The sequence below is a fragment of the Leopardus geoffroyi genome, chromosome B4 (assembly GCF_018350155.1).
Source record: "Leopardus geoffroyi isolate Oge1 chromosome B4, O.geoffroyi_Oge1_pat1.0, whole genome shotgun sequence".
NCBI lineage: Eukaryota > Metazoa > Chordata > Mammalia > Carnivora > Felidae > Leopardus > Leopardus geoffroyi.
This window is the reverse complement of record NC_059341.1, coordinates 12,552,305-12,575,812: the sequence shown is the minus strand read 5'-3', so window position 1 is coordinate 12,575,812 and position 23,508 is coordinate 12,552,305. Positions and strand designations below refer to the sequence as shown.

At 48.7% G+C, this 23,508-nt stretch overlaps 1 protein-coding gene and 2 long non-coding RNA genes across 14 annotated transcripts in view; 1 reads left to right on the top strand and 2 right to left on the bottom strand.

Moving 5' to 3' along the window:
- FRMD4A (FERM domain containing 4A) overlaps positions 1-20,770 on the top strand; it is a 612,832-nt gene extending 592,062 nt beyond the window's left edge. For 9 of the 12 annotated variants that reach the window (XM_045464721.1, XM_045464725.1, XM_045464723.1 and 6 more), the window contains 2 exons: positions 1,200-1,296; positions 17,497-20,770. In XM_045464721.1, the coding sequence (XP_045320677.1) occupies positions 1,200-1,296; positions 17,497-17,599 (200 nt within the window). In that variant the 3' untranslated portion in view covers positions 17,600-20,770. Of the gene's footprint in view, positions 1-1,199; positions 1,297-3,587; positions 3,660-17,496 lie in introns of all 12 variants that reach the window. The other 3 variants (XM_045464724.1, XM_045464719.1, XM_045464720.1) reach the window with 1 other exon arrangement.
- On the bottom strand, positions 4,792-14,516 carry LOC123591017. Its single transcript, XR_006709074.1, has 5 exons — positions 14,405-14,516; positions 12,395-12,486; positions 8,989-9,146; positions 6,386-6,617; positions 4,792-5,362 (listed from the first exon to the last, which is right to left on the bottom strand). It is a non-coding gene; the product is annotated as an uncharacterized LOC123591017 (long non-coding RNA).
- LOC123591021 lies at positions 19,282-23,092 on the bottom strand. Its single transcript, XR_006709078.1, has 2 exons — positions 22,767-23,092; positions 19,282-19,998 (listed from the first exon to the last, which is right to left on the bottom strand). It is a non-coding gene; the product is annotated as an uncharacterized LOC123591021 (long non-coding RNA).
- Positions 23,093-23,508: the final 416 nt, after the last annotated feature.

The following is a 23,508-nucleotide window of genomic DNA, read 5'->3' as shown; positions in this document are numbered from 1 at the left end:
AGTTCAAGCCCCGCGTCGGGCTCTGTGCTGACAGCTCGGAGCCTGGAGCCTGTTTCAGATTCTGTGTCTCCCTCTCTCTGCCCCTCCCCTGTTCATGCTCTGTCTCTCTCTGTCTCAAAAATAAATAAACGTTAAAAAAAATAAAATAGGGGCGCCTGGGTGGCGCAGTCGGTTAAGCGTCCGACTTCAGCCAGGTCACGATCTCGCGGTCCGTGAGTTCGAGCCCCGCGTCAGGCTCTGGGCTGATGGCTCAGAGCCTGGAGCCTGTTTCCGACTCTGTGTCTCCCTCTCTCTCTGCCCCTCCCCCGTTCATGCTCTGTCTCTCTCTGTCCCAAAAATAAATAAACGTTGAAAAAAAAAATTTTTTTTTTAAATAAATAAAATAAAATAAAATAAAATAGAAGAATAAAATGAGAGTGATCAGCACACAGAAGGGATTCCAAGTCAGGATCTGACTTGTGATGGGAAAGAGTTAAGTAAGGATAAAGCTCGGGAAGGACAGAAAATGGGGTTCACCTTTGGGGGACAGGAGGGGATTCTTGGGCCTTGGAATGAATGGGACAAAGAGGAGGGACCGGCCGGCTGGCTGGGTGCACCAGGCCTCATGGCTCCCGCATTCTATGCCCCGTGTCCCCAGCGACTCATTCGTTTATTATGGCGGCACATTGGCCAAATGACAGGTGCCAGAGAGGAGAACAAAAGTGATTCAGGCAATCATGAAAGAAACCATGGACTTGGAGGTCCTAGAACCTTCTCCGTGTTCCTCCTTCATCTATAAAATGAGCCCAGTGAAACTCGCCCGGGACTTCGCAGGAGGGTTTGGAGAAAGAACGAGTGAGTGCGTTGCTCGCATCATTTAAAAAACATGAGCCTCTGTAACTGTTCAAAGCACTAGCAGTCTGACAGGAACAAGGAACCAGGAGTGTTTCCCTTCTGTCAAAAATGTAGCACTTGCCTGGTGATGAGGTAACTCTTTGAGAGCATATTTTAGAAGTTCTAAACATATTTCGAAGGTCTAAGAAGCTGTATCTGAAGTTTAATGAGAAAGATACTTTGGAGAAGACCAAATTGGCCAAAAGTCGGGGGGAGGGGATCGCCCCCACTGTGACCCTGCCACGGGGTCATACCCAGCATCTCTGGAAAGAAGCTCCTTCACTGGACCTGTCTGACCCCCCCTTTTCTGCATCACCCCTCCGCAGCTGCCTTACCTCAAAGCCAGAGAAGCTCAACGCCGTCGAGTGAAATTGGAGTGACGCCCCCAAGCAGTCCCCACCACATCCTAACCTGGCAGACTGGGTGAGTCCCCTGTTCAGACCTTCTGCCCCCTTCTTCCAGCCTCTAGAATGATCAGCTTTCCTCATCAGTTAGGAAGGATGTCCTAAACACAAGATCCTCATTGACAGAAGGGTGTACCCACCAAAAACGTGAGCGTTTGTTCCTGGGAAACCCCTTCCTTCCCAAAGCAGCTGCGTGAACGCTGTTACCTCCCACCTGGCTCCTTTCCGTCCCTGTCCCTGTCCCTGTAGACGGGCCAGTTCTCTGGGCTCTCTTTTCACCCTGGCGGTGGTCCCAGGAACCTGGGGAAGGTGGGTGCCGGAAGTCAAAGGGCACTCCTTTGGGCAGAATTCCACGCGGCGTTTGATTTGTGTTCAGATTCTATGAGGCGGACTTCAGGGGGCGGGGCAGGAAGGGGGGAGGGGACTTGAGCTACTCTTGCTTCTCGCCCTGCCCCCACCTTAGAATCAGGACGCATCTGAAGGAAAAGGGCCTGAGGCTCCGAGCCCTTCTCTGTCCTGGCTCCAGCTGCTTGCTCTTAACCCACAAACCAAGGGGATCAGGTGCAGGTTCCCTGAGATCTTTAAGAAGGGACGCACAGCAAAGTAATGAAACCAAAATTCCGTTCCTTTTATAGCTGCCAGCGTAGGCATAGAGCATTCTAGTCTCGTGGACGGTTAGATGTTCTGACCCCTGACGTCCAGTGGATACACGTAAATCACTTTCCTCACGATCCCTGCCTCTTCTGTTGGTCCTCACACGTCCCCTCGGACTGGCTGTTAGGTTCTGTCCGTGCCCGCTGGGTCAAGGGGTGAGGGATCCCTTGATCGGGCTCTATTCAGTTTCTACTTTGCTGGAGGGCCCGTGGGGAAGCCTGGAAAAAGTTGACGGCCGTCTGGGAGTTGAATCATAGGACAACAACAGGACCAGAATGGGCTCCACTGGCTGCATTCGGGCTCCCGTGCCTGGCAGACGTTTTTGTCTCTGTAAATTTCTCCGGGGTGACTTTAAACCAGGCTTTACAGGGCCTTAGTATTTGACAGAAGGGAAAGGGGAGCTGATGTGTGTTGAGTGCCTGCGGTGTACTCAAAGGCTGGGAGCTTTTTCTGACATTCGTAAGTTTCATATATTCTTCACTGCAACCTTGCGAGGGAAAGAGCCGATCTCTTAGTTGCAGTGATGAGGCTCAGAGAGAGTAGGTGCTCTGCCCGGAGTCCCACAGCTGAGCGAAGCTGCGTTCTCTGGCCTCCGGAGTCCTGTCCTCTTCCACCGGCCAGTGGTTCTGAGAGTGCTGCCCTCGGACCGGCAGCTCGAGCATGTGTGGTTTAGGATCTTGTTACAAATGCAGACGCTCCGGCCCATCCATGACTTACTAAATGAGACAAGGTTGGGGGGGTGGGGGGAGGGGTGTGGTCAGGGCATTGTGTTTTGACAAGGCCTCCAGGGGATTCTGATGTCTGCTCAAGTCTGACAGTCCCTCAACTGTAGCCCGTGATGCCTCTTCCTCCTTTTGAGTCAGGAGAACCCATAGTCCCAACCACGGTGGTCTGTGTCCACTCCCATTTCTTGGTCTTTGGGGCGGCAGCTACCCTCTCCGTCCTTATTACAGGCCGTTATGACCCTCCCTCCCACACCATCCACAGGTCAGGTCCGTCACGCGTGGTCGGGCAGCTCCTGCAAGGCCTCAGGCCCCAGAGTGGCACGGAGATTAAATTCATAGAAGAAAGTACGCCAGACCTTGTGTACCTTGGTATCTCCAGCGGCCCAGCCATTTCACCCAAATAAGGAACTTCCCGTTTCAGGGTCTTCGTCGGGATGGTCCACATTTTCTGAATCCTGCCCAGTCTCCTCTAATCTGATCATATGACTGTTATTTGCGGGAGGGCAGGCCTGAAAGGAGTGAACGCCCTTGAGCTGGCCTTGAAACCCGCCTGTGTTCCACCACAAAGAGCTAGTGAGGAGGCTGGACAAATTGGAAACCAAGCTGTTTGGGTCCTTGAAGTAAACGTTTATCAGATTGAGGAGGTGGACGGTCGTAAACAGCCAGCGACTGTTCTCTGTGACGTGATAGGAAAAGGAGAAATGGGTACAAAGTGCCAAAGCCCGCCTTCCGAACAAAACCAAAGAGGAGGCCTTTGAGTCACTCTTGGGGCCTGAAAGTTCTGCGTGAGTTCTGTTATTTGTCACTAACGCTTGGGTGTATAGTCGACTGATCTTTGCAATGTATTAATAAGCTACTAATCATGTCTGTGTCAGTTCCTCTCTTTAACATGACCTCTCTTCTCTTCCTCCTTCTGCTTTCCTTTGTTCAGAGAAGCAACAGAAAACTCACCCATTATGGATGGGTCTGAGTCTCCAACTCACCAAAGCACTGATGACTAGAGGTATTGTAAGGGGGTGTTCGGTTCTCCCCGCCCTCCCCCTCTCCCCCCCCCCGCTGCTCACGAGTGTGTGATCTCACATGTGCTGCATGTGTCGCCCTTGTCCGCATCGTAATTTCTAGAAGCAGCTTCTGAATGGTGTGGAAGGCGTTATTCTTATGTCTTATTTCTAGGTACCTGGGGAACTCTATGTTTATATGTTTTGACATGAGATGTTAGATATTCCCACTGCTACTTCCCAGAAAAGACCCCACTGTGTGTCGTAGCCCTTCCCAGACTCTGTGTACGCAGATACTTGCAGAAGCTTTTACTGGTGTCATGGTCAATGTCCAGGAAAAGAGGAGCGTCCTACAGTTTACACGGCAAAGCACCTAAACCAGACTGAGTTGATCCAGTCACCTGCACGTCACCCCTGCTTTCATCCTGCATTCCTGAGGGACAGATGTATACTCGGCCACATGGCCTGCTGTCCAAAATGTCCCTAGATAAGCATCACCGTCCTCACTACTTGGGAGCTCGTTGGAAATCTGGACTCCTGGGCCTACTGAATTTGAGTCTGCATTTCAGCGAGACCCCTGGGTCAATCCAAGGCACGTTCCAGTTTGCACAGCACTGCCATGGTGGCCATAAAACCCGTGCTACCTTGTCTGGGTCTGGTTACCAGGGACCAGAATCTAACTGGCAGACAAGATGTTGAAATTTAAATAGCATTGCCAAGGTCAACTAAAAAGATAAGGATACCATTCAGAAGTGGATAAAAAGTTGTAAGCTTATGTAACCAGAAAATTAAAATCCTATGTTCCAGGAACCATGCTGGAGACCAGAGTTCCAAGGGGCGGGGAGGACCCTGGCTCCAGGGCCATACCTCTTGAACCTGGCCTCCACCTCCACGGCCTGGGGTGGAGGGACCCGGAGACGGGCCATTGCAGGGGCAAAAACACAGATGCACGAACAAGCAGGGCGTTTGTTTGGTAACCACCATGTTGCTGTAGATAAGGAGCCAGACTTCCACCTACAAGGTAAGGTAGGATGAGGTAAGGAACAGTTCCGAGGTGGCAGATAGGGGATTAGGAAAACAGGGGCTTAGCCTTGGAGAGGGAGATGGTGTTAAGAAAGCAAACAACATTGCGCTGAGGCAATCTGAAAGATTCTGTTGGCTTTATTCGTCAATTTATGAATGAAGCAGCCTCTTGTCTAGCAGAAGAAAGGAGCTCAGAGGAACTAGGCACAATGAGACTTTTATAGCCAGGAGGGAGAGGTAACAAGGAGGCTCCACTAGACAAGAATCGTTTGGATATGGCCAAGTCACTTTCCTTTAGGGAATGGCAGGGGTCTGTCAGGCAGATGCCCTGACTGGTTTAAGACTCCATTTCTGAGAGAGCCGGAGTTCGGTGAAGTCTGTTCTGTGACGTGGACCTTAGCGTGAGTGACTCCATTTGGGGCCTATTTTCTTGTTTTCAACATGTCCCTCCTTTTGATCCGATTCTCAGCCTGAGAGATGGGATCACAACTTAAGGCATTGGGGCCGCTTCCCTCTAAAGCTCGGGTGTTCCCGTGGTCTTTTGCCAAATGTCTGTGTGGTATTCACGGGTCATGACATCAGGTTCGTTCTTTCCGTTGGTCATTCTCTTTGTTCCTTTTCTGAAGTTCTGTTCTTAGGGGGATTATTTGCTAGGTGGTTAATGGCTGCGAACATGGATCGAAACCTTTTGAGGAAAAAAAAAGGTAGAGAGACGACTGTCATTGTAGCAGGATCATGCCCACTGTCTAGAGTGCGCGTTTAAAAAAATTTTTTTAACGTTTATTTTTGAGAGAGAGTGCACGTGAGTGGGGGAGAGAGAGAGCAGGACACAGAATCCGAAGCAGACTCTGAGCTGCCGGCACAGAGCCCGACCCGGGGCTCGAACTCACAAACTGTGAGATCATGACCCCAGCAGAAGTCGGACGCTCAACCAACGGAGCCCCCCCAGGCGCCCCTCGAGTGCACTTGGGAGCCGTGGTCCCCAAGACCCAAACCAAAGGAAGACCCCACTGAAGGAGTCGCTTTAAGTCAGCTGGCTTGTGTAGTGATCTGGTGTAGCCGCGTGTCAGCTCCCCCAGAAGCATCTATCCTAGGAATTACTGGTAGGTGGCTATTGCTTTAGCAACGGATTCTGCAACATCTTCAGGAGTGCAGGAGAGGTTCCTAATTGTAGCCTCATTTGGACTTACTCCTGTCTAGGGGTTCTGTCAAGGGAAGCAAACTTTGAATGTGAATCCTTCATGCTAATTCCTATTTAAGGCTTGGGACTCCCAAGAGCACCACCGTGGAGGCCAGTAAAACTTGAGGGGCTGTAGACCCCACAGGTGGTTTTATTTGGTTACCCTTCCCTTGTGTCCCTGTCTTTGGATAGAGCCTGGATGCCAAGTCCCCTGGGTCAGAGGTTCTTAACCGGGGACGGTGGCATGACGGAGAAGGGGCTGGGTTTGGCCCGGAGAAACCGAAGCAGTGGGAATGAGGCAGAAGTTTGTGACGGGCAGAACTATGGGATCACAAGCACCATGGGAAATCCAGTCTTCTGGAGGTTAGATCACCTTTCTCTCTGCAGTGGCCTGAGCTATGTGAACAAGCACATTAGCTTTTCCGGGCAGGGCAAGGAAAATGGTGGACAAAATCTTGAAGACCCTTCAGGGAGTAAGACTTAGGTAAAAGAGGATCAGAAAGCGAACGAGGAAAGAAACTTTCTTACCCCCCATCTTGGGAAGAAGCAGTCGACCTCTCTTGCTGGCCCATTTGAGTTTGAGGTCTCCGGCTTTTGTACCGGACCCAAAGTCAGTTGGAGCCTTCCCCAGTTGTGACATAGGCACCCCGGGTTCAACACCTTCTAATTTGGCAGGAATGTCAGCGGTCCAGAGTTCTTGGTAGGGTTCTTTCCATGCGTGTCGGTTTTGCAGAATCATCAGAGTAAAACAATCAAGGGTCTGTAAATGACAAAATGCTAAAGTTCCGATTGTAGTTCACTATAACGGAATTGATGAGGAAACCTGGTTACTTCTGTGATACACACAATTTAAAGATAATAACTAGATACCAGGACATATCAGATTTCTAGACACTTCATACAATTTTAGACTGTTTATGCTAATAACATGATCCATACAAATAATCTAATAAGGTTTTTATCACGTATTTGACAATGCTTCCCATGTAGTTTAACACAGCAAATAAACCTAATTACTATAGCATCTTTTGTTAAGGTGAGAGACAAATCCTTTGGGATTTCCCAGGGACACTCTAGGAAAATCTCAAATTTCTAGGGAAATCTCAAAGTTACCTTAAGGTCAGGAGGACACCCTTGAGAATCTGGTTACGAGAAACTGTCTAAATATCAACAGGTTTGAACACAGGACTAAATAGGATCACAGATCATTATGAAAGAATACTTCATTAACATCCTGTCACTTTGGTTAGGTAGATAAAGGCAAATAGACAAAGTGACAGAGTTGTGAACAAAGCTTAGCTCTTTTACTAGTGAGAAGACTGGGTTTTCTTATGGAATGGACGACTTCATAAAGACCACATGAAGCACGATAAATGACTCTGCTACAACACAAAATCTTGGCTGTCCAGGCCGATTACTTGAAAGGTAAATCTTTTACAGTTGCTTATCAAAATCAGACCAAATGTCCAAGAAGACTTAGTCCTTTCAAGAGAAAACCAAATTCTATTTTTGCACCCGTGTGCTTTGGATGATAAAACGCATTGGGGCACCGGGGTGGCTCGGTCAGTTAAGTGTCCGACTTCAGCTCAGGTCATGATCTCACGGTTCAGGAGTTCAAGCCCCGCATCACGCTCTGTGCTGACAGCTTGGAGCCTGCTGCGGATTCTGTGTGTGTGTCTCTCTCTCTGCCCCTCCCCCACTTGCACTCTGTCTCTCTCCCTCTCAAAAAGTAACATTTAAAAAAAACCCCTCATTAAAAAACTTAAATCCATTCCCATCTTAGCCAACTTGACCACATATCAAATTCCCTTCGCAAGATTCCTTTTCCACAAACCACCTACCAGTTTTTTAGATCCGTTCAGATTTTGTTCCATGGAACAAAAAATTGGTAGGTGGTTTGTAGAAAAAAGAATCTTGGGAAGTAATTTGAGAATGTGGTCAAGTTGGCTAAGAGCAACCAGTCATTTTGCTTCACTTGCCTACTTTTCATCCACACTTGTTTCTTTTTATTGTTTATAAGTAATTTTAATTACATATATTGATGAAAATTCTTAACACTTAGAATTCTTAATTTCTAGTAAAAACTATTAGCAATCGTGAATGGTCTCTTACACTAACGTTCTGTAGATTTGCAAACTTATAAATACACTTCATGATTTCTAGAAGTAAATTCTTCTTCATAGTAAACTTTTCCATATGGCCTCAAACAGGTGTACTAATAGGCCCAAATATCTTTATGGCCTCTGTAAAAGGAAGTGAAAAGTGGATAAATCTGTGTCCAGTAATGAACACTTTAGTATTTTATTTGGAAATGAGTCAGTGAAAGTCCATCCTTAATTTAGCTCACTATAAATTTTCAGGCTTCAAGTGACTAAAAAGATTTTGCAAACTTAAGAGAGAAAGAGAGCACAGGGGAGAGGGGCAGAGGGAGAAAGCGAGAATCTCCAGCAGGATCTGCGCCTGGAACGGAGCCCGACACAGGACTCCATCTCACAACAGTGAGATCACGACCTGAGCCAAAATCACATCACACGCTCAACCAACTGAGCCACCTGGCGACCCCTGGAGACTATTTCTTAAGCAGACTGACCCATAAGCATAACTATTGTTGAAAAGTTCATTTATGAACCTTTATCATCCTTCTGTTTAATTTTCTTGTTCTTAATTTTTAGATAACTCCTAACATCTCATGAGCCTTAGACAGCTGTCATCTTATAAATGATCCTTTTGTGGCCAATTCCGTAATAGACAACATGAGCTTATTTGACTTTTAGTTAGCCTAGGAAGTAAAGGAGTCTTGTATTTCACGCTGGTAATTCTAAAGACACACCTATTGTAATGAAACTAAGCAACTGAAATTAGCTTTCATTTCCCGAAGATTACCCTAGACCACATGAACTTGAGAAACATTTGGGCTAGCATGTATTCTTCTTAGAGTGTACCTCATCTGTATAGCCCTTGTTTGTCTTTGAGCCAAATAAATAGAGCTCTTGACCAATTCATTTTGTTAGTACCATCCAGAGGCAGAGAAGATCCCACGTGTATCACAGGCACACATACACTTACAAAGATCTTAAAACTTACGTGTGAAATTTTTAGCCACGAGACAGGTGAAATACTGTAAAACTCACCCATTTATAAGAGGATCACATTCACATCATGCTTCTGGTAAAAGGGTGAGTCAAGGGGACTTCAACTTTTCACTGATACTTGTGAAGACAACATTTTCCACCTTGGAGAACACCACTCTCCCACAGTTTTTCCCTTCTGATGAGAACAACTTTGGTTCCTAGAGAAAACCAAACATAACCCTTCCATCTCTACAGCACAGAGAAAGAACACAAGTTCGGTGAAGAAGGAATATTGTTACCCTAAGGCCAGAATTTTACAATACCCACAAGCCTTTTGAGATGGATAAGGGGAGGTTTGGGGATTGGTAAAAATGATAGGTGGGCTTTGAATTGCTTCCATTTGAATTGCTACATTTCTGTTCTTGCAAAGACTTGAGTTGCTAGACAACAGGTGTTTGTTTTTAACATTTATTTATTTTTGAGGGAGAGCACGAGTAGGGAGGGACAGAGAGAGACAGAGAATCCCAGCCAGGCTCCATGCTATCAGCACAGAGTCCAATGTGGGGCTTGAACTCACCAACTGTGAGATCGTGACCTGCGCCAAAATCAGTAGTCAGACACTTAACAATCTGAGCCACCCAGGCACCCCAAGAGAACAGTTTTTAATTTCTCAGAATTGGGTTGTAGCCTGAGTGACCTCACAGTCTCACCCACCCATCCTGTTATGTTATATTCAGCTTCTTTATCTCAGGGAGATCTTTCTCTAAGATGGAAATCGTTAGGTTTCTACTAATTTAGAGCTGCTGATCTTTGTGATGTTCTTCTTTCCCTCTGGGTACGTAGTTCCATTTAGTCTAAGGGGGAAGATCTAAAAGAAAGTTTCTGTCAGGCTGTGAATGTCAGCTTCCAATGTAACCAACATCTGACCACAGAGCTATTTTACAAATCCTTTCCTATGTCCTGTCCTGTTTCAGGTGGGACACTCAATATTCCTGGCAGTATGAACCCCATGGATGCAAAGGCATCCTCAAAGAGGGTGCAAAGCATACTCCCCTCCTGAGATGCACGGCCATTCCCAAAGACGGCCAAAAGGAATACAGGTATCCCTGGGGAGTAATAGGTCTAGATAAGGCAAGGAAGGGAATATGAAATCTCACAGTCGTCTCTCAAATGGGCACAGCAGAGACTGAGGAAAGGTGCCTCTGGTGAGGATCCCCACCCTTTGCCCGCTTCTGCCACTTCACCAGGACCTCCCCTGCAGGGTCCTCCTAAGCAAGCGGAGCGTACGGCCCTGCTGGCTACCAGACCAGGGCAAGGCTTTCCATAAATTTCAATTTTAGTTTCCCATTGGCTGTTTAATAGAGTAATAGGTAGCAGGTTCCCAGAAAAGCCCTGAGTTCCGTCAGCTCTGAGAAGGACTCGTACAGAGGCCCACGTTTGAGGCCAGTAACTGGGCAGACTTTTGGCTATGGTCATGTAGTCCCTTCCGAGCAGAAAGGCAGTTCAGAGGTTTAGCGGACCACGAGTCCTCCAAGGCACAGGAGGGTGGGGGGAAGCAGTAAGAGTCACATCAATCTTTAGACTCAAAAGGACCAGTGACTGCACCTTGGTCCAGGAAAATTCCCAAGTGGCACAGAATTTTCCTAATAGGGTTTGAGTGATGCTGTTAGTCTTTTCTACTAGTCCCGGAGTTTGAGGACGATACGGCAAAGCCACCTCTGGGGTGGAGAAAGGACTACGTGGCCAGGAAAATGACTTCCAAGGTCACTGTGCAAAACAGGGGGAGGTGCCACATGTAGGGATGATGTCTGCATATAATTTTTTTGCTACAAAGCTGGCAGTTTGTTGACAAAAAAAGCTTCTATTCAGTGAAAAACATCTAGACTGACCAATATGCATCTGTTCACTTGTTCTTAACGATTATGTTTATGTTAGTCATGAAAATTTCTCAAGACCTTAAACAGCTGGCCAACATCTTAAGTTATCTTTCTGGCTAACAAATTTTGTAACAGAGATGACACGAATTTAAATAACTAGTAAACACGGGTAGAATAAAAGTTGTTTTCTACATTATATTTAATGCTGATAACTCTGAAGACATTACTATTTTAATTAAACCTACAAACCTGAGCCTTTATTTACTGAGGATTTATCCTAGGTCACATGAACTTGAAAAATATGTGTGTTGTTTTTCTATTTGTGACAGTTTTAGAATACGTCATTTAATAAGTACTTCTCTTTAAGCAAATTAATTAAAACTCTTTTACAAGTTAAGTTTAGCAATACCGCCCAGAGCCAGAAAAATGTCACACATTTACAACATAGATCCCTAGACACGTAGATGGATAGAGATCCTAATCGCTTTTGTTTTAAATTTTAGCCACGAGACAAGTATGATCATGCAAAACTCATTCATTACTAACAGAACAGTTGGAATAATTTCAGGTTACCTGCTGAGACAGCCAAAGCATCTGTAGCGAAGACATTTAAGATGTTCATTGGCCTAAGTTCCAAATAGCCTTTCCACCCCCCACCCCAACCCCTGTCTGATACAAATGACCTCCCTGAAGTTTGCATTTCAAAGAGAGGACCTATCAACGAAGTTCCTGCAAGTAGAACATTCCCAAGAAGAGCTTTGTTTCTTAAATCCAGATCTCTTAAAATACCTGTAGGCCTTTTGAAATGAATGGAGAAGGTTTGGAAATTGGTAAAAATGGTAAGTGGGATTTGCATTGCTACTACAGCTACCTTTGTTCTGATCAAGACTTGATTTGTTCTAAGACAGGGACCCCTGTTTTTAATTCCTCAGGAAATTGGGTTGCAACACAGGCCAACCCACCCATCCAGCTACATTATCTTTGGTTTGCTTCTTTATATCAAGGAGATCTTCAACTAGGATGGAAATTAAACGATTCACAATGTTCTACATTTACACCTTTGTCTCTGGCTTGTTCTAGTAATGCTTCAGAATGTTTTTCTTTACCTCTGGGTACATAGTTTAATTTTGGCCTAGAGGAGAAAGTTCCCAAAGAAATTGTCATTAGGCTCTGATGGTGACTATGCACTTTCAGTTTGGCCAACTTCTGACCAAAGAGCTACTTAAAATCGTGTCTTGTCAGGTTTGAGCTCAAACCGTAAATATTCCTGGTAGTATGGAACAACGCCGTGGACACACAAGGTGTCCTCAGAGAGGGCACAAAGAACACTACTCTCGAGATCTAGAGCCACTCCCAAAGATGACCAGAACAAAGACAGCCCAATTCCCAAGCACTGGCAGTAAGCATTGGAACCCCAACCGGAAATGGAGTTCAACCGGCATTTCTGCCTGACCACACACTGGGGTTCCCAACGCGATGGTTGCCAAGCCAAGCCCCCAGGACACAGGAAGGCAACAGCTGCCCCTGGGAGGGAAAGGGTCAGTAAGCTGTGGGTCTGGAATTGGGAAGGAAGGGACGTGAAATCTTACCTTCCTCTCTTGAGTGGGCCACAGTAACTTGGGAGAGCAAACTCAGGTAAGGATTCTCGCCCTTCTTTTTCCAGGATTCCCATCTGTGGGCTCTGGACCAAGTGGGGTTCAAAGTACAGAGTGTAAGTTGTGCATCTGCCAGAACTTGACAAGGGGTCCCTTTAATTTTAGTTTCCCCTTAGCTGCTCCAGGAATGACTGGTAGTGGTTACAAGAGAATCCCTCAGAGTCCCGTCAATCCTGTGAGGGGCCTGTATGGGGGCCCTCCTTTGACAGACTGGTGTGAGTGTGGTCATATCGTCTCTTCCGGGTGGAAAGACCATTCAGACAGAGGATTAATACTATGAGTATTCGGGTGTAGAGGAGGATAAAGGGGAGTTCCAGGAGTCCCAGCAGTCATATGGTCTCATTTTAGGTACCTCTTGGGTCTTTAACTTTTCATTACCCTTTTGCAATCAGTCTTTCAATGAAGCAGTTTGGGAATCTTGAAGCCTTCTGGAGGCTTCTGCATGCTGACTGAAATAGGTAACCCGTTCTGTCTGTTTCATTTGGGAACCCTTGCATTCGAGTGCACTTCTTAAATGAGGGAACTTGTCTAACTGGAACATTCCTTGTAATGACCACTGCAATTCCAAGTTGTCTTCAATACTGCCAGTCCGTGTGCATGAGAGACCGTAACTTTTTTTAGCATAAAACCACTGGGGTTTTGGGGTGAGGGTCACCCTTAGAGCATTGAGATGCCGGGGATCCCATCTTTAGAGTCTTCCCAAGAGTGCCGAATACTTAGGGTGCGGACTTGGGTTTTGTTCGACAGTGTGCCTTTCGTGGGAAACGTCCTCTTCATGGAGGACAGCCTTTGCCCTACTTGTCTGACCTATGACCTGGTGTCCCTTGTTGCACGGAATCGTCTCGTGGGTGGCAAGTGAGCTGCTGTGAAACTTGCTCGTCTGTCCGCGCCTTATCCTTACACAGTGGTCTTGTACTTTGGAGAAGGCGGTCTCTCCTGGCAGCGTCTGTGATCCAACAGTAAGTTCACTGGCTTGAGGAGCTCACAGGAGCCATTCTGGGCAGATGTTCACTCTGCCGGAGAGAAGTCTCAGTCTCCCGTAAATCAGGCCCTTCCAGGAAATCGGTCCAGTTTTCAGTTCCCTTCTCCTGAGGACACAGGCATGAGCTTCTCCGTTTCATTTCCTCCGGTTTCGTTTTAGGCTGAAATCCTTTCACACAACAGCCCTGGTGATTCTAGCTTGCTTTATGAACATCTTGCCATCTTTGTAGTCACGTACAGCTTCTGGGACCTGCTTCTTAGACATAAAAGCAGTTGTGCCGGACGGGGGCGCACTCAATTCTTTGGAACCGGAGGATCTCATTTCGTGGCCTAAGCCTTAGGTTTGTCAGAGACAAGTTGACAGTTAAGAGGGACGTACCGCTGGGCTGGGAATCTTGCGGTGTTCCACCGTGTACCTCACTGGGTGGAAATTTCCTTGAGGTTGGCGGGTGACCTAGTGTCCATCTAGCCCATTCCGTAACCAGCTTCTAACGGTCATCGAGTTGGGTGGCCACGTGCTCTAACAGCCTTTAGGTGCCCACCGACTTTCCAGCTCTGGTTCCTGAGCTGCCCATTAACAACAGATTTATTATTCCTTTACCTCATGTGCACGCTCACAGACCCACACTGAGCAAGGAGAGGATACTGCGGACTGGCCGGGACAAGGCCTTACGTGCGCACCACCCGTGGTTCCCAGCACACAACTGTGGGCTGAACGAGCGCACGTCAACGGTGGGCGCCGCGGGCTAGCCGAGGGCTGGGGACTCAGGTTCCAGGTGGAACCACCTGCCAGCTCAGGCTGAGCGGCTAGGCCCTGGACTGGGGTTGCAGAGTAAGCAAGGGCTGAGGACTCGCCCGGCACCTCCTGGGAGTCCAAACCGAATGTTACCGCTGGACTGGGCAGCCGATTCGATGGGGAGCTTAAGGCCAAGAGGGCAGAGCTCGAAACCGAGAGGTACTTACCCAGGGCCCTCAGAGATGGTGACAAAGAGAACTCAAGGGGTTTGCAGGTACCAGGTCTCTGTTTCTTGTCCCTGAAGCTGGCTGAAGTCCTCTTTGGATCCCACGGCCGCCACCAAACTGTCAAACAAAATTCAACTGAGTAAATTTTACATTTAAAATTTTAAAGCTTGTTGACTTTATTCAGTCAAGTTGCAACCACACTCCTTGAGGAAGTAAAGACAAGAGTCCCCCGTCTTACAAACCCAGGCTCTACAGGAACAGTAACACAGCTCTGGAAGCAGTTCCCAGCCCACCCCATCGTTTCTTACCAATCCCCAACCCCCCCTATTCATCTCCAAAAGCTTTGCAGATATTTTAAAAGATCAGGATTTAAGAAACAAAATCCTTCTTGGAGAAACTTGCCTTCTTCCCCTGTGTCTTTGAGATGGAAATGCTCTGTCTGGTCTCCTCCTGGAACTATCCCGAAGCCCAGTTCTTTGACGTGCAAACTTCAGGGAGGTCATTCTTGCCAGGAGCAAAAAGCTAGGGGGGAGGCTCCTTAGGATTAAGGCAAATGTCTTCTGTCTGGCTGGCTGAGCAGGTAACCTGAATTTATTCCAACTTCCAGAAACACAGTTTGGATCCAGCTGTTCTTTTAGAAACGGATGCGTTTTACAGGCTCATGCCTGTCTCGTGCTTCTGGGCAACAGGGAGCTGGAGCTCTCTGGTTCTCTAGCTCCCCTTCTGCTTCCTGCTCCCACCAAGAACTGCCTTCTCAGGAGGAAACCCATCCTCCGGGGGTGAGGGCCACGTGGCCTGGCTTGGGCCTCTGCCCTGCTTTGAACCAGTGACACTGGTGGGTAGATTTGACTTGGCCCGCTTGCCCACCCTGGGGAGAGTGGAGGGCACCACCAGGACGAACGTTAGGGAGGGACCGTCCCCCAAAAAACACTATATGCCCCCTGTGGGCCACCTTTTCCCGGAAACACTTTCTCAGTCCCTCAGGCACCATGGCGAGAGTCCGTGTTGTCAGCTTGGAGAGGGAGTTTGCAGGATGGGTGCGATCGAGTTAGCCCTTTACCACTTAAATATCGGAACAGATCTCTGTGGCCAGCATCCTAAGGGCCTGGATGGCACTTTTGCTTCTGAAAGCGGCATTAACCCCACTATTTCAGGCTTTCCGGGCCCAGGACTCTCATTAAAGGCCACAGTGAGCCACAGATGCTTTGAGTTTTCCAACTTTCATGGTTTTTTTTTGTTTTGTTTTTTTTTTTTAAGTTGGTTTCTCTTGAGAGAGAGCAGGGGAGGGGCAGAGAGAGGGTGGGACAGAATCCCAAGCAGGCTCCCCACAGCCCTCCTCAGGACCCTATCAAACCATGAGATCACGACCTGAGCCGAAATCAAGAGTCAAATGCTTAACCCACTGAGCCACCCAGGTGCCCCTTTCAGTGTTTCAAAAGCCCGATGAGAAACATTTACAAAATCCGCAATGACTTCAGCTCTTTGTTCCTAGAGAGGTCAGCGAATTGAACAGAAAAATGGGTTCAACTGTTGATTCTTACGAACTGGCTCATGGGGCTGCTCTTTAAACTCACTGCTCCCTGCACCGTGTTGGATTAGGGTCTCTTCACACATCCCCACCCATAAAGCAGCACCAGCAGCAGGGGAGGAAATCAGCTTCCGCCACATATGCAGAATCCTCGTGGTGTTTCCAAAGAGAGATTTCTACCCCAAGATGGGGTGTCAACCTCGAAGATCCAGCAGTAAAAACACAGAGCTACTAACCGGGCATCACAGACCAACATCATTCACAGGAATGTGGCTTCCGCAGCTGGAGGGTCAAGGCCCACAGTTCCATCCCTGTAGGAGTCCGTACAAACATCCCAGAAGGTACTACGAGTTACGCTAAGAAAAAGGAAAGAGCACACAGGCGACACCAGGCCCCTTTGTGCCGTTTCTGAACAGAGTACAGAGTTGAGCCATGCCAGCCAGCACTGGGCCGGTGGGCGGGGGGGGGGGGGTGGGGGATGGGGGTTGAGTAGAGGCCTTCACCTTCTCAGGCTGCAGGGGCTGTTCCCAGTCGCTGAGCCAGCCTCTGGGCACCCGCCTAGCAATGCTACCCCTTGGCCATGTTCATGGACATGAAGTGTGACCTTTATCTTGCCCCGAAGGAGCCAGTTTGGGATGAGAGAGGGGCTATTTTTCCTAGAAATGATTGTCAGCTTTAGTACATCTGTGTAACTATATGTAAAAATTACTTCTCAACCTACATGACAACTTTTTAAGAAGTGTTTTGTTTTCAGTTTAGTTGCCTATGTGTTTTCCACGCATTTTGATAATCAGAAAACAATGCATGTTACTTAAACAGCACCGATGGGGAACGCCTGGGTGGCTCAGTCAGTCAGGCGTCCAATGCTTGGTTTCAGCTCAGGTCATGATCTCCCCGTTGGTAGGACAGGATCGAGCCCAGCGTCAGGCCCTGCGCTGGCAGGACGGAGCCTGTTTGGGATTCTCTGTCTCTGCCCTTCCCCCGCTTGCAAGGTCTCTCTCTGAAAATAAAAAGTAAAGAGCACTGATTCAAAGACTGTTTAAACCACTTTCAAAATACCACGTGTTTCACGATCGGGAAGCCTGACATTTTGAACGTGCTTCTCCGATAGAATAAAAACCCATGGTTACACCTGTGGCCTCCTGGAGCAGAACCGAAGCAGCTGTGCTGCGGGAGGAAGAATCCCGTGGAATCCAGCTCTGGGGAGCTTTGGAAGCTCCCACGGTGCAGGCTCCCCCTAGACCCGCTAAACCGGCATCTTGAGGGCAGGACCCGAACAGGAGTACCCTTGAGAGTTCCCAGGTGATTCTGGCACGCAGCCCAGTTTCAGAACCACTGCTCCCTTTTGCCCCATCACGGGCGTTCAAGGCTTCGGTCTCCTCGGTGTGCATTTTTTCCCCCATTTGTGAGCACCTCGTCCATACTCGGCACCGAATTAGGCCCAGTTCCTCATGCACAGGGAGGACGACCCGTCAGGATCAGCCCCCACCGAACTGAGCACGAACTCCTGAACTCCTAAACCTCGCTCTCCCCTAACCACCCCCTCTCCTTGCCTTCCCTGCAGGAGTTACGCTGATAGCTGTTTCCTGGATTCCTCCCTCTATCCAGAACTAGCCGACGTCCAGTGGTACGGGCAGGAAAAAGCTAAGCCCGGGACCCTCGTGTGAGCCAGCTGGCCTCAATCTGACCGCCTCAACGCCATTCAGAGATCACCTCACTGCCTCTCATTTGCCTTACCCAGACGCACTGTCACCCTGCACCAGCTTCGGCCCTCAGCACTTTTTTTCTCCCGTCTCCGCATTCCCTTCACCCTCAAAAACCTGACTGAGGAGACATTCTGGAAGGTTCCGGTCCCACTGTGTGTCCTCTGGCTCTCTCGCCCACGGAGAGCCAGGCGCCAATCCTCAACGGCACCTTGGTGGCTTCCCCCTGCCGTGACAGCCCCCAGGCCGGGAGCCATCAGGGAAGGTAACGGACATCAAACTCCTGTGGACAGGTGGCATTGGAAGAGAACAGGAAAGGGGACTCGAGTACAGGGTGATCCAGAAAGACGATGAAGCTATGGTCGGCCTGCACTCGGTGAAGATGATGCCTCGCTCGCTCGCGCGGGGGAATATGGGACTCCGTTGACACTTGAAATAGTCCCGGGGGGGGGGGGGGGGGGGGGAGGGGGGAGTGGCTGTCGGGGGAGGGGGAGAATGAAAAAGGAAGCTTAACATGTCAGAGATGCATCCGAGGATCACAATCAGTTCTATGCTGCCAAAGATTAAAAAAAAAAAAAAAAAAAAAAAAATTAAAAATAAAAAAACAAAAAAGGGGCCAAGGGGAAGACATTCTTTCTGCAGTGAAACCTTTTAAATTCTCAACGGCTCCTACTCATCACAAGTGCAAGCCCACCACACGTAAATGGTTTCCCCCTCTCTGTCCCTCTCTCCCACCGTCCCACCCACTGTCTCAGGCCAGAGCCCGGAGGGCTAACCCAGCTGCTGCCCCAGATCCCTGGGAGTGTGGACGGGGAAGAGCAGGTCCGCCTGGTCTGTGCGGGAGTGGGGGAGGGGGAGGCGGGGCTTCCCTTCCGACCCACCACACAAAGCTGCTTTTCTTTTGGGATCTGTAGGAGATGGAAGGTGGTGATCGCCAAGCGCTTCTCTCTCATTCAAACCACCAGTAAAAGCGTGTCCTGTTTTGCACAAGGTGTTACGTTTTTCTTTTTTACGGGAAACCAAGGGAAAAGCACATGGCCATCCATTCGAGTGTTCTAACCGTTGTGGCTCATTTTCTATTTGTTAGCACTTGTGTGACAAAGAGCTCAGACCCGACTTCGACTTCTCTCGGCACCCGGCTACCAATGTGTCACTTATTCAAAGAACCCAACTATGCCCTTAGATTTTTATCCCGTGTCTCTTAGGCGGAGCAGGGGTGGGGGGGAGAAAGTCCCGGCTCCCAGAGGGCCCGTACGCCTACAGCCTCGGCAGCTACCTTGATGTACCCGCATTCGTCTGCAGACACCAAGAGAGGAAGAAAGAAGAGAGAGAAAAGGTGTGTGGGAGCTGCACGTTTACATGTGTTTTGAGCTCTGCTTAATACACAACCGGAAAGCCATCTATCTTCAAAGGCCTCAAAAATACTTTTATAATAATGAGCGCACACTCTTCGTTGGGTTATTCCAAATGGCACAAACACGGTCTCCACAGAGGGGGTACGCTGTGCTTACCGGCACAGGTGGGGGGGGGGGGTGCGGGGGAGGGGACGCTTTTTCTCACTTGTAATGACTTCCTATTGCAAAGGCATTTTGACAGCCAGGGACAGGAGCCGGGGTGGGGTAATTTTGTGGGCAAACAGAACCACAGTTAGCTTTAGCGTAAAAAGAAAAATCTTTGTTTTTTTTATGTATGTGTAATCCGAGAGTAATGAGAGACTCTACCAGACCAGGAGGGTAGGATGGACACTACAATGAATTCAGTGGCAGTGCTCTCCTTCTGCGGTAGCTTGGAAAGCACTGTGGGGTCCCACTGAGGCTGGGACCGCTCTGGGCAACTGAGGGCCCGGTGTCCCCTCTCCGTGCACACCAGCTCTGTGGTGGTAACAGCTGGAGAAAGGGACATCCTCACAAAACCTCTGGGGAAACCCTGCAGGAGAAACAAAACTGGTTGCAATGCCATGAAGTGATCGTGGGGAGGGAGGGGATGGGGTTTTCGTGGCCCTTATTTTGATGATCAATCAGAGCTACAGCCCGCAGGTTTTCTTCCTTCCCCATTCAGAATATTCTGCACCGGGCCATCTTTCTTTCTCTCCAGTGACACACAGATAATCAAACTGAACTGTGTGCAGCAGGGCAAGTCAAGAGAGAAACCGAGGAGGTGACAAGGTTACGTGGCTGCGGGGTGACCGGCACGTACCGTAGTTTCAAATCTGGTCTGACGTCCATCGGATCATGCTTTGAGCCCAGTTGGGTTTACGAGGAATGAGAGACGAAAATTCTTCCTCAACGCTTGGGTTTTGGATTCAGGAGGCAGCGAGGAACGGGGTGGGAGGGAAATCCAGTTCAGACAAACACCATTATAGTCTGGTAGTAAAGACAGAGATTAAGTCAAACAGGTTTTACTGTTGAGCTGCGTTCAGTTACTACAAAATGTACATACTGTTAGTCCTTTGAGACCGACATGATTCATGACCAGTGTGGTGGGAAACAATAGCTGTTTTGTACAAGCACTTGCAAGCTCTTCCCAGATCCCGATTTCTTTAAAAACAAAGTAAGATGGAATATAAAGCCCCTGGTCTGATATAAGCCCCTACTGGATTCTTGGGATACGTGTAAGAAATTGCCTGTTTAGCCTGAAGACTGTTGGGAACACCTACATCAGACTTTGTTGTGAGACAGGTGGATTTTTTGTTTTGTTTTGTTTTATTATATGCAGTGAGTGTTGAAACTGTTAAAATTCCGATTTGTTTTCATTCAGTGTTAGTTCTAAATATAGCAACCCCCCCTCCAGGTGCTATCAGATGACCAGTTACTGCTTAGTTCACTAGGTGTAAAGTTTTACATATACATTAATGTCAATAGTTTATTACACGTTGTGCAAAATGGACTCTAGTTTAATAATGGGGAGAAAGGATTAGGTTGCTCCTGAAACTGACTGTAGAGCATGTAAAATGATTTTACTGGATTCTGTTCAACTGTAATCAATGAAAAGGATGTATGTTGTAGACAAAGTTGCAGAATTAAAAAGAAATCTGCTTTTAATTTATTCTTTTTGTATTAAGAATTTGTATAGTACCTTTACATTTTGCAAAACAGTGTTGTCAACACTTATTAAAGCATTTTCAAAATGAAAAGATCTTGGCTGCCTCTCAGAGATTTTGTTTCTAAGTGGTCCGTGCTTCAACAGGCTCCGGAAATCTGTAATTCAGGTGCATTTGTCCTCCTCGGATTTTTTTTTTTTTTTTTTTTTTTTTAATCAATCTAAAGCTGATACCCTCACGGTCTTGCTAGATACAGAAGAGCTCAGTTTGTGTCGTAGAGGCTAAGTCTCCCTTTCTCTAATTGCCTTGTTAGTTATACAAAGATGACATATTCTCAATGATGTGCTCCTACCACCAAAAAGGATTGGACGTTAGAGGTCAGTCTCTGGCAGGATGCTTGCTACGTTAGCACGTGTCTCACTGTTCCTTACAAGTAGTTACCCATACGCAGCAAATGCCAGGCCTGGGTCCTGTCCCCCCAGAATGGCGGAACCAACGCTGAGGCAATCCGGGCTTTGGGCCATCCTTAGTCTCTCTGTGGTCCCTGGGTCTGTGGAGGAGGCACAGGACCCATCGGGGAGGCAGGCAGGATGCTCGGGCTCTTCACCAGCACTGCTGTTGGCCCTGCACTCACACCACAGCTCTCGCTCCGTCACCACCGTCCACATCACGTCACCGAGGCAGCAGCCAGTTGGGCCTGCAGGCGCAAAGAGCCAGCCCCCTGCTGAAGGACACAATGGCAACTGGCCGACGACTTTCGTAGAGACCACACTGCCCTTGCATCCCTGGTCCCCTGACCCGATGTGCGTCTCTTCACCAGCAGGAGACGCTGAGCCCGGAGGCCAAGAACACCCCCTGGACGGAAAGCTCTTGCTGAAGCATTTGCCACCAGAGCGAGCTAACGCCTGCCAGAAATGAAAACAATCCCCAGAGGAGGCGAATGAAGCACGTCAGAGGCGAGCCCATGAGGACATTTGACACTTCCTAAGCCCTTCCTTGGGAAAGCAACCAGGGCCTCTGTATCTCGAGATAATCATCACTAACGTCAAACAAACAAACAGAGATATTCTGTAAGTCTTTTACATGTACACAGGTCACGGCTCGGGAAATAAATTCAGCATCTTGTCATTCAGCTCTGACCATCCCACGAAAGCAACTGGCACGCAGGAAGACAGGACTTGAACATTTCTTTTCCTGCTTCTCCCCACCTTTGACACCACACACGCGCACACTCCCCTTTCACAGTGCTAACAAAGCAATTCCAAACAGCTATTATGTTGGTTACTAGAACACAAACATCCACAAATCCCAGTAGAAAGCATTAAAACTAGCCAGGGCCGCGGCCGCTTCCTCCCAAAATGCCAGTTCAAAAAAGCTCACGCCTAAGGTTCTCTCTAAAGCGAGCGTCGGAGAACCGCCGGTGAGGGCGAGCAGAGGCCCTTCACTGCACGTCGGGGAGGAATCCAGCTCTTCTCCAGCTCACACGCACACAGATGAGACACAGGCACACAAGCACTGCGCGAGGGGAAACGAGGTAGCCCAGCAGTAAGCAGACGGAAGGAAGAGTTGAAAAGGAGTCCAGAGGAGGAGAAATCGAGGTGTGTCTAACGGGATCTCCCTGCCGGCCTGGTCCGAGGGGCCGGCCGGTGGAAGACGCGGCAGAGAAGGGGGGAAACCCTGCTCCCCCTCTCGGCCTTGCGCGAAGCCTCCCCAGCCCAGCCACTGCCTCTTCAGATAGGATCTGAAAGGCCTGGCTTGCAACGCAGGAGACTAACCAGTGAGTTGACAGAACGCATACATTTACAGTTGCACCAAGATCTTTTTTAATCAGAAACCCATTTTTCTCTCCATCAACTATTATCCCTACAACCAAGTGCGTTCCTTTGGACTTTCATTCGTTCATCCGTTTTCTATGAAACCCGCTGCCATCAACCTTCTGTTTCCCCCACTCAACCAAAACCACTCCTGTCGAGGTCAAGGATGACTCCCTACAGTCCCAAATGCAACGGTTCATTCCTGCCGAGGTCAAGGACGGCTCCCACAGTGCCAAATACAACGGTTAATTCTCTGTTCTCATCTTACATGACTTACCGGCCACACGACACAGTGGGTCCCCTCGCGTCCTTCTCTGGAATGCCAGCACACGGCGAACTCCCGGGTTTTCCTGCTCACGACAGTCAGTCGGGGCTCCGGTTTCCAACCTCCTCGGTAGTTTTCATCTCCCTGGCGCCCCGGCATCGGCCCTTCCCGGCTCTGTTCTCTCCCCTTCACCGTCCCCCACTCTTCCGGTAGCTGGCCTCTGCTCTCACGGTTTTAAGTGTCGTGTAGGGGCTGACGACACCTGTGTTTATCCCCGTGTCCCCGAGCTTGGACATCTTCCTGTCAACGTCTCCACCTGGAGATGATCTAACATGCTAGCATGGCCAGAGCTCACGCTCCTACCTTCCCCCTCCAAACCTGCTCCACTGTCTCCTTCCTCGGCTCAGCCACAGGCAACTCCAACCGTCCAGGGCTCGGGCAAAAATCTTGGGATCATCCAAAAGTCTTGCAATCACCCCTGGAGGACCATCGGCTCATTCCTTCTCACCTCACGTCTGCAGCAAACCAGAGGTGTGGAATCCCTGGCCCGCAGAGATTTCTATTCTATGGTGAGTGGACGGAGGGAGAAAATAAAAAGTACATTCTAGAACACACTAGAAGGTGCTAATAAGAAAGCAGGCTCGGTCAGTGGTAGCTACCACTCAGGGCAGGGAAACAAAGGCGGGGGGAAGGTTAAGACCTAGAAGCATGAAGGAGGTGCCCTGTGGAGCAGGGAGTCAACCCTTCAAGGAGA